At 44.9% G+C, this 12,880-nt stretch overlaps 1 protein-coding gene across 1 annotated transcript; it reads right to left on the bottom strand.

Annotated features, from left to right (window-relative positions):
- Window positions 1–4,639: 4,639 nt before the first annotated feature.
- On the bottom strand, window positions 4,640–11,241 carry LOC142246788 (up-regulator of cell proliferation-like). Its single transcript, XM_075319839.1, has 2 exons — window positions 10,959–11,241; window positions 4,640–9,348 (listed from the first exon to the last, which is right to left on the bottom strand). The coding sequence occupies exons 1-2, from the start codon at window positions 11,239–11,241 to the stop codon at window positions 4,640–4,642; spliced, it is 4,992 nt and encodes a 1,663-aa protein (XP_075175954.1).
- Window positions 11,242–12,880: the final 1,639 nt, after the last annotated feature.

Consider the following 12,880-nt stretch of genomic DNA (forward strand, 5'->3'; position numbering starts at 1 on the left):
TCCCCGATGGGTGAATAACATAGCGGCTGTCGGCCGTATACTAGAGCCGACACCTGCTCCATCAGATGCAGACCATGGCCGTTCAACCCCTTACAAGTGTCAATCAATAGTGACTATGACATGTAGATGTTTAACAGTGTGGGGGCTCCTCTTTAACCCCCAAGATCATAGCTGTGGGCCTGCTTAAGGTTGCCATTGCAATTCGTGGCCTCAGAGTCTAGCAGCTATTGAGAAATTAGCAATAGGTAGGTGGTAAATAGGACTTTCCTGTCATACCACATTGCATTACCTCCTGAAAAGCACCTTGTAGGGTTATTAATCTACCTGACAACAGTGTTGAATGGCACAGTTTTATCATTTTTGTTTTTTGTTGGGGAAGGGGGGGGAACCGCACAATAAAAGACCCATCAATCACCGGGATATGTTTTGACAAGGGTACAAAGTTTTGCCTGGTCACTAAGGGATGAAGAGAGGATTAGATGCAGGACGCAAACTGCGAGTGATTATGTGTTTAATACATTGGTGATAAATCTTACATAATATATAGACAGATTCTCAAGTATCTGCCCCGGTATCACCATTCATAGAGCCCCAGAGAAGAACCAGGGGAGCCAGCAAACGTCAGCTCTTCTGCCGATCAGAGATCTATAGATGGCACCAGACCACTGGAAAACACCTGAACTTGTCACAAAAGGTATAAGGATCCTCAGAACCTTTGATCCATGGTCACACATCACCAAGCAATTATCGTAATTACTTTGGTGACCCAATGGTGATAATCCAGGAGAAGAGAAGAGTTCATGAATTCTGTGAGTCCAGAGCTTGGAGAAGAAGTTCATACTGGACTGAGAAGCAGTAATAATGGCAGGGCTGTAGGATCCTCATCACATCATTTTTCCAAGAGCCCAAAAGAAGTCTAAAAAAAATGTAGGATGAAGTCAAAGAGGGCGGAAGAGAAAGAGGGCGGAAGAGAAAGAGGGCGGAGGAGAAAGAGGGCGGAAGAGAAAGAGGGCGGAAGAGAAAGAGGGCGGAGGAGAAAACGGACGGAGGAGAAAGCGGACAGAAGAGAAAGAGGGGCGGAGGAGAGGGAGGGCGGAAGAGAAAGAGGGCAGAAGAGAAAGAAGGCGGAAGAGAAAGAGGGCGGAAGAGAAAGAGGGCGGAGGAGAAAGAGGGCGGAAGAGAAAGAGGGCGGAAGAGAAAGAGGGCGGAGGAGAAAACGGACGGAGGAGAAAGCGGACGGAGGAGAAGCGGGCGGGAAGAGAAAGAGGGCGGAAGAGAAAGAGGGCGGAGGAGACAGAGGGTGGAGGAGAGAGAGGGGGAAGAGAGAGGGCAGAAGAGAAGAAGGACAGAAGAGAAAGAGGGCGGAGGAGAGAGAGGGCGGAAGGGAAAGAGGGCGGAAGAGAAATACGGCGGAAGAGAAAGAGGGTGGAAGAGAAAGAGGGAGTAAGAGAAAGAGGGCGGAAGAGAAAGAGGGAGGAAGAGAAAGAGGGTGGAAGAGAAAGAGGGAGGAAGAGAAAGAGGGTGGAAGAGAAAGAAGGCGGAAGAGAAAGACGGCGGAAGAGAAAGAGGGCGGAAGAGAAAGAGGGCGGAAGAGAAAGAGGGCGGCAGAGAAAGAGGGAGGAAGAGAAAGAGGGCGGAAGAGAAAGAGGGAGGAAGAGAAAGAGGGCGGAAGAGAAAGAGGGAGGAAGAGAAAGAGGGCGGAAGAGAAAGAGGGAGGAAGAGAAAGAGGGTGGAAGAGAAAGAAGGCGGAAGAGAAAGACGGCGGAAGAGAAAGAGGGCGGAAGAGAAAGAGGGCGGAAGAGAAAGAGGGCGGCAGAGAAAGAGGGAGGAAGAGAAACAGGGCGGAAGAGAAAGAGGGCGGAAGAGAAAGAAGGCGGAAGAGAAAGAGGGCGGAAGAGAAAGACAGTGGAAGAGAAAGACGTCGGAAGAGAAAGAGGGCAAAAGAGAAAGAGGGCGGAGGAGAAAACGGACGGAGGAGAAAGCGGACGGAAGAGAAAGAGGGCGGAAGAGAAAGAGGGCAGAAGAGAAAGAGGGCGGCAGAGAAAGAGGGCGGCAGAGAAAGAGGGAGTAGAGAAAGAGGGCGGAAGAGAAAGAGGGAGGAAGAGAAAGAGGGTGGAAGAGAAAGAAGGCGGAAGAGAAAGAGGGCGGAAGAGAAAGAAGGCGGAAGAGAAAGAGGGCAGAAGAGAAAGAGGGCAGAAGAGAAAGAGGGCGGCAGAGAAAGAGGGCGGCAGAGAAAGAGGGAGTAAGAGAAAGAGGGCGGAAGAGAAAGAGGGAGGGAAGAGAAAGAGGGTGGAAGAGAAAGAAGGCGGAAGAGAAAGAGGGCGGAAGAGAAAGAAGGCGGAAGAGAAAGAGGGCAGAAGAGAAAGAGGGGCAGAAGAGAAAGAGGGCGGCAGAGAAAGAGGGAGGAAGAGAAAGAGGGTGGAAGAGAAAGAAGGCGGAAGAGAAAGAAGGCGGAAGAGAAAGAAGGCGGAAGAGAAAGAAGGCGGAAGAGAAAGAGGGCGGAAGAGAAAGAGGGCGGAAGAGAAAGACAGTGGAAGAGAAAGACGTCGGAAGAGAAAGAGGGCGGCAGAGAAAGAGGGAGGAAGAGAAACAGGGCGGAAGAGAAAGAGGGCGGAAGAGAAAGAAGGCGGAAGAGAAAGAGGGCGGAAGAGAAAGACAGTGGAAGAGAAAGACGTCGGAAGAGAAAGAGGGCAAAAGAGAAAGAGGGCGGAGGAGAAAACGGACGGAGGAGAAAGCGGACGGAAGAGAAAGAGGGCGGAAGAGAAAGAGGGCAGAAGAGAAAGAGGGCGGCAGAGAAAGAGGGCGGCAGAGAAAGAGGGAGTAAGAGAAAGAGGGCGGAAGAGAAAGAGGGAGGAAGAGAAAGAGGGTGGAAGAGAAAGAAGGCGGAAGAGAAAGAGGGCGGAAGAGAAAGAAGGCGGAAGAGAAAGAGGGCAGAAGAGAAAGAGGGCAGAAGAGAAAGAGGGCGGCAGAGAAAGAGGGCGGCAGAGAAAGAGGGAGTAAGAGAAAGAGGGCGGAAGAGAAAGAGGGAGGAAGAGAAAGAGGGTGGAAGAGAAAGAAGGCGGAAGAGAAAGAGGGCGGAAGAGAAAGAAGGCGGAAGAGAAAGAGGGCAGAAGAGAAAGAGGGCAGAAGAGAAAGAGGGCGGCAGAGAAAGAGGGAGGAAGAGAAAGAGGGTGGAAGAGAAAGAAGGCGGAAGAGAAAGAAGGCGGAAGAGAAAGAAGGCGGAAGAGAAAGAAGGCGGAAGAGAAAGAGGGCGGAAGAGAAAGAGGGCGGAAGAGAAAGACAGTGGAAGAGAAAGACGTCGGAAGAGAAAGAGGGCAAAAGAGAAAGAGGGCGGAAGAGAAAGAGGGCGGTAGAGAAAGAGGGCGGAAGAGAAAGAGGGCGGAAGAGAAAGACAGTGGAAGAGAAAGACGTCGGAAGAGAAAGAGGGCAAAAGAGAAAGAGGGCGGAAGAGAAAGAGGGCGGAAGAGAAAGAGGGTGGAAGAGAAAGAGGGCAGAGGACACTAGGCTCTATGTATTGCTTTAACTGCTGGCAGGGCCCATGAGCCTTTGAGTCCTATCGAGTCCACCCACTCCCTGCTGACTGGCAGCTTGTCTCTCCATCTGCGAGTGGGGTCAGCAGGATCTTCAGGCTCTCTAGTAGCAATGACAGCAGTATATACAGTACAGACCAAATGTTTGGACACACCTCATCTCTTGAACAACTATTAAGAGGAGGCTTTGTGCAGCAGCCTTCATGAGAAAATAGCTGCTAGGAAACTACTGCTAAGGACAGGCAACAAGCAGAAGAGACTTGTTTGGGCTAAAGAACACAAGGAATGGACATTAGACCAGTGGAAATCTGTGCTTTGGTCTGATGAGTCCAAATTTGAGATCTTTGGATACAACCACTGTGTCTTTGTAGAAAAGGTTGAAAGGATGGACTCTACATGCCTGGTTCCCACCGTGAAGCATGGTGGAGGAGGTGTGATGGTGTGGGGGGGCTTTGCTGGTGACACTGTTGGGGATTTATTAAAAATTGAAGGCATATATTCCATCCGGTTTGCGGTTAGTTGGACCATCATTTATTTTTCAACAGGACAATAACACCAAACACACCTCCAGGCTGTGTAAGGGCTATTTGACTAAGAAGGAGAGTGATGGGGTGCTATGCCAGATGACCTGGCCTTCACAGTCACCAGACCTGAACCCAATTGAGGTGATTTGGGGTGAGCTGGACCGCAGAGTGAAGGCAAAAGGGCCAACAAGTGCTAATCATCTCTGGGAACTCCTTCAAGACTGTTGGAAGACCATTTCCGGTGACTGCCTCTTGAAGCTTATCAAGAGAATGCCAAGAGTGTGCAAAGCAGTAATCAAAGCAAAAGGTGGCGACTGTGAAGAACCTAGAATATAAGACATATTTTCCGTTGCTTCACACTTTTTTAAGTATTTCATTCCACATATTTTAATTCATAGTTTTGATGTCTTCAATGTGAATCTACAATTTTTAGAGTCATGAAAATAAAGAAAACTCTTTGAATGAGGAGGTGTGTCCAAACGTTTGGTCTGTACTGTGTACATATATATATATATTACACACATGGATTCACCAGATTAATGTTATTTTAGTAGCTGTGGAAATGAATTACTGGCAGCTCTTCTGTTAGTGCTGCTGACACTTGGAGGAGATGTTAAATGTTTCCTTTAAGCTCCTGAGGGCGTCTTCTTTTGTCATTGCCTTCCAGTCATCAGGCAGGTCTGCTGGTTCAGCGCGATATGCTTCAGCAAATTCTCCATTAAATTTGGCAAAAATGAATTTCCAGTAATCTGAGGACTCTATGTTGGGGTCAGGTGGGATGGTCCAGTTTGGAAATAGCGCGCGATACTCTTTGTATGGGTGAAAGTTATCACCCGTGAATGCATTTTTGAACACATTGTCAGACATAACAGATGATGTACAAATGTCTGCCAGTAATTTTTTTCCTTCATCCCATTTGTATACTCCCAAACCTTGAGGTCTATGAACCATAGTAAAGTGCTCCGTATGGCCAAATCCTTCTGCCTCACAGGGGGCGTTACAGAACGGACACTGACGGCCACATCCGATCACCTTGCCGAACAGCTCATCCTCCGGCTTCAGCTTGATTTTTGAGAGTAAGTAAGTGAAACTCAAGGACTCCAGCTTGGCCAGAATCTGTTGTTCTGAAGACACTAGAAAGTCCTGAATACTAGCCGAGAACTGCCGAACATTCACTTGGTTATTGAAAGCTATGATGGCCATGGTTTCCTGTGAAATAACAAGTTTTTCATTTAACTCCTTCTGGACATTTTCTAAGAACTGAGGAATGTCTTCACTCTCCAGAATGGTCTCATCTCTAAGGACGTTTCTCACGTCTTTGATGATCGAGCTGACGAGCTCTACATGTAGTGGTTGAAGAGTCGTTTGCTTCCGATACATATCTGTGATTTTCTTTTGGATCCATTCTTTACAAAAGTTTATATAAGATACTGTATAATTAACATATTTCTTGAAACACATTTCATCCAGTAAGTCCTTCAGCAGATTGTACTGGAAGAAGTTTCGACTTTTGAATATTTGGTTGTTTGAATCCTGTAAAATGTCATCAACCATCTTCTTCCCCAGATGATTGTAAACGTAATCGGTTATTGCGGGGCTCAGGCACTTCTCGCAGAACTGTTTGCCTCGGGTTTGGGATTCATCTTTTGCTTTAAAGACATTGAGAAATACAGTCAGATAGTCCATCTTCAGGTTGTCCATGCAGGTTTTTGGGTCGTTCCTTTCTATGAAGCGATTGTGCATCTGCTGAAACCTGGTCGATGCTTTTCTAAAAATAAAGAGCTTGATGTCCAACTCAAACTGCAACGTGAAGTGGAGAGATTTGTTCTGTTCATCTTCAAGTTGGGAATTAATCATCTGAAGAACTTCCTGGCAATAAGTGTCGTCATAGTCCTCGTTGGTGTTCTCCATCTCACTAACATTCCTGTCACACATTTCTATTATTGAGGTGGCAAAGTGATGAAGCTTTTCATAGGATTCTTTTTTCTTCCCACACACCTGTTCCCATATTTTTGAAAACCAATGCAGATCTATATGGCTTTCATAAGTCGTAAAGTGGGTGCGGTGCTCAGCCAACGTCTTCTCAGCCAACAATGCCTCATTTATTTCCGGTCCTTTGCGGCTCATATCATTTCTAAGTTGCCGGAGAACTGCATCACCCACCTTACATCTCTTCAGTTTCTCAATTTGTAAATCTGTCAGGGTCTTCTCCCACATGGCATGAAATTCACCTTTAACTTCTTCATCACTCAGCTCATGGTCCTTCTCTCTGCAGGTTTTCAAGAGACCATCGATTTTCTCTTCGATCAACGCCTGGTACTTCCTCTTGACGTCCCGAATCTTTAGGTTCCCTTTCTGTATAGAAAGTATTTTATGATACTTGTCCATTGCATTTCTCCTGAGCTCGTTTCTGAGACCTCTAACGCTCCTTTTAAAATCCTCCCGATATCTTTCTATCAAATTAATGTTTTCGACATCACTGTCAAAGTATTTCTCTATCAGTTCTATCATTCTCTTCTCTTCATTATGCAGCAGCTGATCCAGATCATTGATGGTCTCTTGTGAGATGTCTTCACAACTGTGACTTTGATTCTTAATGTAAGTTTCTTTCCTTATTACCCAGTTATGGACCTCTTTGGTAAAGTTCCATGCCCACTGAGAGAACTGCGTCGCCAATTTATTATAGGCATCAGCCACCAGACTGTTCCTGAAGCTGAAGATGAATTTCTCATTTTTGACAGCATTCCACAAGTTTTTCAACCACTTAAAAAAGTCTGGTATTGTTAAAGCCCTGCCTAATTTCTTTGTTTGTAGGAATTGTAACAGATATTTTTTAAGCTCAGAGACGTGTTCACTGTATCCAGAGTTTACAGGAGCCATTGGTGGGACCCCCTGCCACAATCCCGGAATGTACCAGTTGTGTTTGTCCAGGTCATAGTCCATGACATCACTGAATTTGTCAAAGCCACTTTTCTTTTCCATTTTTGCAGCCACTCTTGTCATTTCATCTAATTGTTGTAGTAGCTTCTTCCGATCCCTCATATTCTTGTCATGGGCGGACACATCACTCACGTTTTGATGGACAAACTGACAATTGGGTTTCTTGCCAACTTGTTTCATCCTTAGAAATGCATGGACAACTATCTGTAAAATATCTTTCATCTCTGTGGTATTTTCCATGGCCATATTGACTATAGTGATGTCACTGAGCCCAACCACAAGTGTGGCCAACTCATTGTCATGTTCATAACTGTCTTCAAGAGAAGCCAATTCAGGGGCTTTCAACCCTTCAGTGTCGATCACTAGAATAAAGTGACAGCCCATCATCTTCTGGAAGTTCTCCTTTACTATAATCATAGTCATGAAGGCTCCGCGTGTGCATCGACCACTGGCCACAGGGAACTGTAAACCAAACATGGTGTTCAGGAGGGTGGACTTCCCCGTACTCTGCACCCCCAGCACAGTTATCACTCTCATCCTGCATTTTCCTCCGGTCGTCTTATCCAGCTCCGTCAGGACATCAGTTATCCACTGTAAGGGAATGTTGGAGGCATCTCCATCAATCAGCTCCATTGGGAACCCATCCAATAGGAGATCAGCAGCAAAGCGTGGGAGGCGACTGAACTTTCTGGCAGCTAATTTTTTCACTGTAGAATATTCAGCTTCATAAAACTGTCCCAACTCACGGAGAAAATGCTCAATACCTAAGGAACACTCTGAAATTCTCTTGTCAAGCTGCTTGAGTTCTTGGGCGTTGTCTGCTCCTTCAGATTGGCTGCACTTCTCTTTATATTCAGCCTGTAGTTTGGATACATTGGTTCTTGCAATGAAATCGAGGTCAAACTTCATCCACTTAAGAAAATATTGTTTCTCATCTTCAGATAGAAGAGTAAGTGCATTAATGAATAGTGCCATGGCTTCTGGGACTGCGTGCTTATTTTGTTCACCATGAAGTAAATTCCTTTTTGCTTTTAGCTTTGACCGATACATTTCTTGATCTTCTCCACCTTGTTTTGTCATTCTGCAGAATTCCTTTTCTAACTTGGACAGTTCTTTCCACAGATCTCCTTGCAGGGTTAAGTTTTCATTCTTAAACCTTGCTACATTTTCTATTCTTGAGGTGATTTCAAGAGCAAGTTCTCGCGTTCTCAGAAATTTAGTTGACGCTTCATCTATACGGATGTTAAGACCAGAGACTTTATTAATATCTTTTATTTTTATCAGCTTCGGATTGTTTTTCAGCAGACCATTTATGATTTTTTGGACCTTGTTCATAAATTCGGCATCATTCATGGTGGATGATTTTAGAACAACATTCTCAATCTTCAGAAGAGAAATTAGATTTTGCATGTGTTCCCTTGTCTCTTGGTTGACACCTTTGTCTTTACCTGGAGTGACAATGACATAGAACTTTGTCTCAGAGGTACTGAAGCATAAGAATCTGAATTGTCTCTCACACATACTCTCAATAAATATGAAGGTGGCCGATGAAATTCGAGTTAGAAAGGTGAACTGCTCCCAGTTGGACTCCAGGTCTCCACGTAGGTTGGCCACAGCAATCGGCTCTGGGAAAACATCAGATTTACCACTAGGAAAATACCAGGACATTTCCACCAGACCATTAGATATCTTCCTCTCGATGTTCCCTCCTTCCATGTCATCGTGTATGAAGAACTCTTGATGTTGTTGAGTTGGGTTAAGAACCTGGTTTAATATCTTAGATTTTGATAACTTATTTGGCCCCAGCCTGACAAAAGAGAAGATCGGCATCTCAATATTCACCATGTTGTCTTCTCTGAACCCTTTACTATCTGCTAAAGACTGAGGTCTCCATTTCTTCACAATATCTCTCATCGCCCAGAGCATGAAGGTGGAGCGTGAACCATCATCAGCAGGAAGCAAGAGAGGAACTGGAAACTGGCACATGGACATTTTTGTTATCAGTTCTTGCTTAAGACATTTGTCTGAACATTTCAGGACAGTGCACAAAATATCCAAAGGGTGAATAGATTTTGATTTAGGATTTTCCATGGTTTTACTTTTGAAGAAGTCAAATGGATCATCTGCACCTGCTCCCAGGTTTGACAGATCATCATCAAGTTCTGTTTTTCTTGCATTTCTGTGCAAGGCTATAAGATTCATTAGGAAATGTCCAGGAAGATCTGCCGTGGTTTTAGGCTTCTCATGGTGAGTCTGTAGACTAATGCTCAAAATGTTCCTCAGAGTCATCTTTGAGTTTCTAGACTTCTCCAATCCCAAGTCAACCAAGAGTTTCTGAAAAGCTTTTAGTTTGCCTAAAAAGACAAAAAAATACATTTGTAAATGTATATAAATTGAATATTTGTTATAAGAATGCAAAATACAGTTATCCAGACCCCAAATTTATTTCATTTTTTTAAAACTCCATTACTGTAATTTCACTAAACCAACAATTACAAATGCACCAGAAAGGCCGGTCGTTCCATCCATCCCTGCTCCATCTAAGTTATACTGCTGCTACCTCTTGCTCATTGAAATACCTTAAACTTTCCTACACCATGTGCAGAATTGGTAAAGTTCCGCAAAAAATATGGCCCTCTCAAAGGGAAGATGGGCCTTATGGCTCCAGTGTTGGAAAGCTGACAATACCTCAATACAGCCCAAGTGATCCAACCCATGACCTTGGTAGGCCACTGTCTTGCTAAATTCTACTAAAAAGGGGGCTGAAAGCCCGTACTTACGAAGCGCTCACTGATATCCTAATCAGGCACGAATACTAATATTCTTTATAGCAAGATACTATTTATTTTAATAGCATATGAATAGTCATTGGTACATATAAGCATAAGAACTATTTTTTAGTCATAGAATCTTATACAATAACAGAAATATGCATCAATATTACCGTTTGTTGCAGCAATCCTTCTCATCGGAGGGACTCGATTTAATGATAAGGAAACAACAACCTGGCCTCTTGCATCACAGGAACAGTGCGTACGTACACTTCAATGTCCTGGAAGGTTTCCCCAACATTAAGCGAGTCCGGTGTAATTTTATAGGAAAACTTTGTAGGTTGTGTTTAAATGGTCACCAGCATGTGACAGCTGAGTCATGTTCATGTAACTTGACCACAAACTACTGTGGGCACCAGCAGCTTCCTGCACATTTACTTGTACATCCTGCCAGTTGACAACTGGTCGACCACAGTTTCCTGGAGATATTTCAAGGAGACGTTAATTTTACAGGCCAGCTTCCTTGCAACTGTTGTCAAATAACCACAAATTTCCTGACTGTGGAACTGTAAATGTTACTTCCTCATTATCTTGAAACTGCTTCAAGACCTGTTTGACATGTATTCTTTGGTCATAGTGAAATTGGTTATCCAGAGGAGATCTCTCTTTGATACTGAATTATTGATAGGTCAAATAATATCTGGGATCACTCCTATCTTTTGATTATGATCCCTATCTAATCACATTCATACTTCAGTCATATCACATTGGTATCACAGCCACTTGGCTCCAAGTTGAACAAACGCATGAAGACCATGTCTGATAAATGCAGAAAATTCACACTGGTTATTTTATGGCAGAGATTGCCAATCAAAGAGAACAGATCTGCTCAAGGGTGCCACACATTCAGAGTCCAGCTCCAGAAACAATCTTGACACCATAAAGGTGGATGAGCAAACCCCAGTTGTGCCGATGAAGACTAAGACAAAGTAAGTAGTATACACTGCCGATAGCTCAACGTGTCAGAGTGAAGGGCATGCGGTTTATTAGAAGTCAATATGTTTTGAAACCCTCCAGTTTCTTCATCGGGACAAAGAGTTTGAGTACTATGTTGGAGAATATGCTATCTTATTAATACTGCACTGCGTGAGTGCCCCGCTCCCCATCTAACATAATGGAGGAATGGTACTCACTAGTCGGTAAGAGTTCAGATACCAATGACAATCCTGGAAATCTGAGAATCATGTTCTCCAGATGATTAAGGAACTTCTGGCAGGTCTCTTCTCCCTTGTGAAGAATCAGATCAATCAGATTAAGACTTTTCACCATCGGACTTTCAACATCATGCAGATTTCTCTGTTCTTCAGAAGTTATAAGCTGGAGAGCGTTCACTTCATCCACAAAACCATTCACATCCTTCTCGAACACCTCGGAAAATTTCCATCTCAGACGGTTGATGGTCTTGGATGCCTCCATGGAAACAGAATATCAGTCTGTAAAAAAAAGTGTAAGCTCAGTTACTTCTAATACATCAATCTACTGAATAGATGATCGTAAGATGTATAAAAACTGCTGAGCAATGTACAATAATAACATAAGACACCACAGAAAAGGAGAAAGGAGGATGTCCGGAAAGAAACAAGGGTAAATCTGCAGGGCAACCATGGAAGAACAAGGGAAATATTTGAGAAGAGGAACAGGTATTCTGGAGGAACAAGGATTAAGCTTGCATGAGAGGACACCAATGAAATGACAAGGTGGTTGTTACGGTTGCTGCGAGCACTGGAGACTATGTCCAGATTTCTTGCTACTGCACATGTGCGAGCGCTGGAGACTAAGTCCAGATTTCTTGCTACTGCACATGTGCAGAGACTAAGTCCAGATTTCTTGCTACTGCACATGTGCGAGCGCTGGAGACTAAGTCCAGATTTCTTGCTACTGCACATGTGCGAGCGCCGGAGACTAAGTCCTGTCTTTGAGCCATTGCACATGTGCGGGTGACATCATCGCAGACACGAGGTCACATGTCTCTGACACCTTCTGTGCCGATTGGTCGCTGGTCATGTGCTTGTGACGCCTTGCTCGGTGATAGGCCAGCATGACGTCACTCCTGTCGTTCTGACAGCGGATTGGCTCTGGTGTCCTCCATCTTGGATGAGGCACAGAGTCTATATAAGACCCTGACACACGCCGCATGGCGCTCAGTCCTCTTGGTTCATGCATAAGAGTAGACGCTCTGTGCGCGTTCCTCTAGGCATTCCTCTGTCTATGCTAGGTGAGCGCTACCGGCAGGGTAGCATTCTTATACCTTACAGCTTCGGCTGCTGTCCGTATCCTTACCTCTTAGGGGAGCGGACATAGGCAGGTGCCTGAGGCACATGGTCCGGCTGGGCCTTGTGATTCTACTCGTAGGTGGACGTTGCCGCTAGGGTAACGTTCCTTATACTGCGTCTGGCAGTTGTTCGTATCCTCGCACACTAGGGGAGCGAACAGAGGTAGGAGCTTTGTGCGGCTTACGCTGCTGTTCGTCTCTTTTGCACCACTAGAAGAGCGGACCTAGGCAGGTGCCATATCTAGTGGTTCGTATCCTCGCACACTAGTGGAGTGAACGCAGGTAGGAGCTTTGTGCGGCTTACGCTGCTGTTCGTCTCTTTTGCACCACTAGAAGAGCGGACCTAGGTAGGTGCCATTTCGCACACATTGCCTTTGTCTCTGTGATTATTAACAGAGATCATTCCACACACCCTCCAAGTAAGGGAGGAATTGCTTTACTTACTTATTATATCCTTCTGTGAGTTAACAGAGGTATTGCACTCTGCCATAGTCTGCAGCAAAGTCTTTGCACGGTGGACCCTGACTGTCTGTTACTCCTTTAGGTTTTATTATCAGACAGCCCCCCGTAACATTAGGACTGAGCCAAGGGTCTGGCAGTTATGGCAGAATATCAGCAGTTACACCGTTACATACAAGTACTTGAGTCACGGCTCAAGAGTATAGAGGATAAACCTCAGACCATGGTGACAGCTGCACATGATCCTCGACTTGCTCTGCCAAACAGATATTCTGGCGATGCCAGATCATGTCGTGGTTTCATTAGTCAGTGTCAGATACACCT

Source organism: Anomaloglossus baeobatrachus, chromosome 7 (assembly GCF_048569485.1).
Source record: "Anomaloglossus baeobatrachus isolate aAnoBae1 chromosome 7, aAnoBae1.hap1, whole genome shotgun sequence".
NCBI classification, from domain to species: Eukaryota; Metazoa; Chordata; class Amphibia; order Anura; family Aromobatidae; genus Anomaloglossus; species Anomaloglossus baeobatrachus.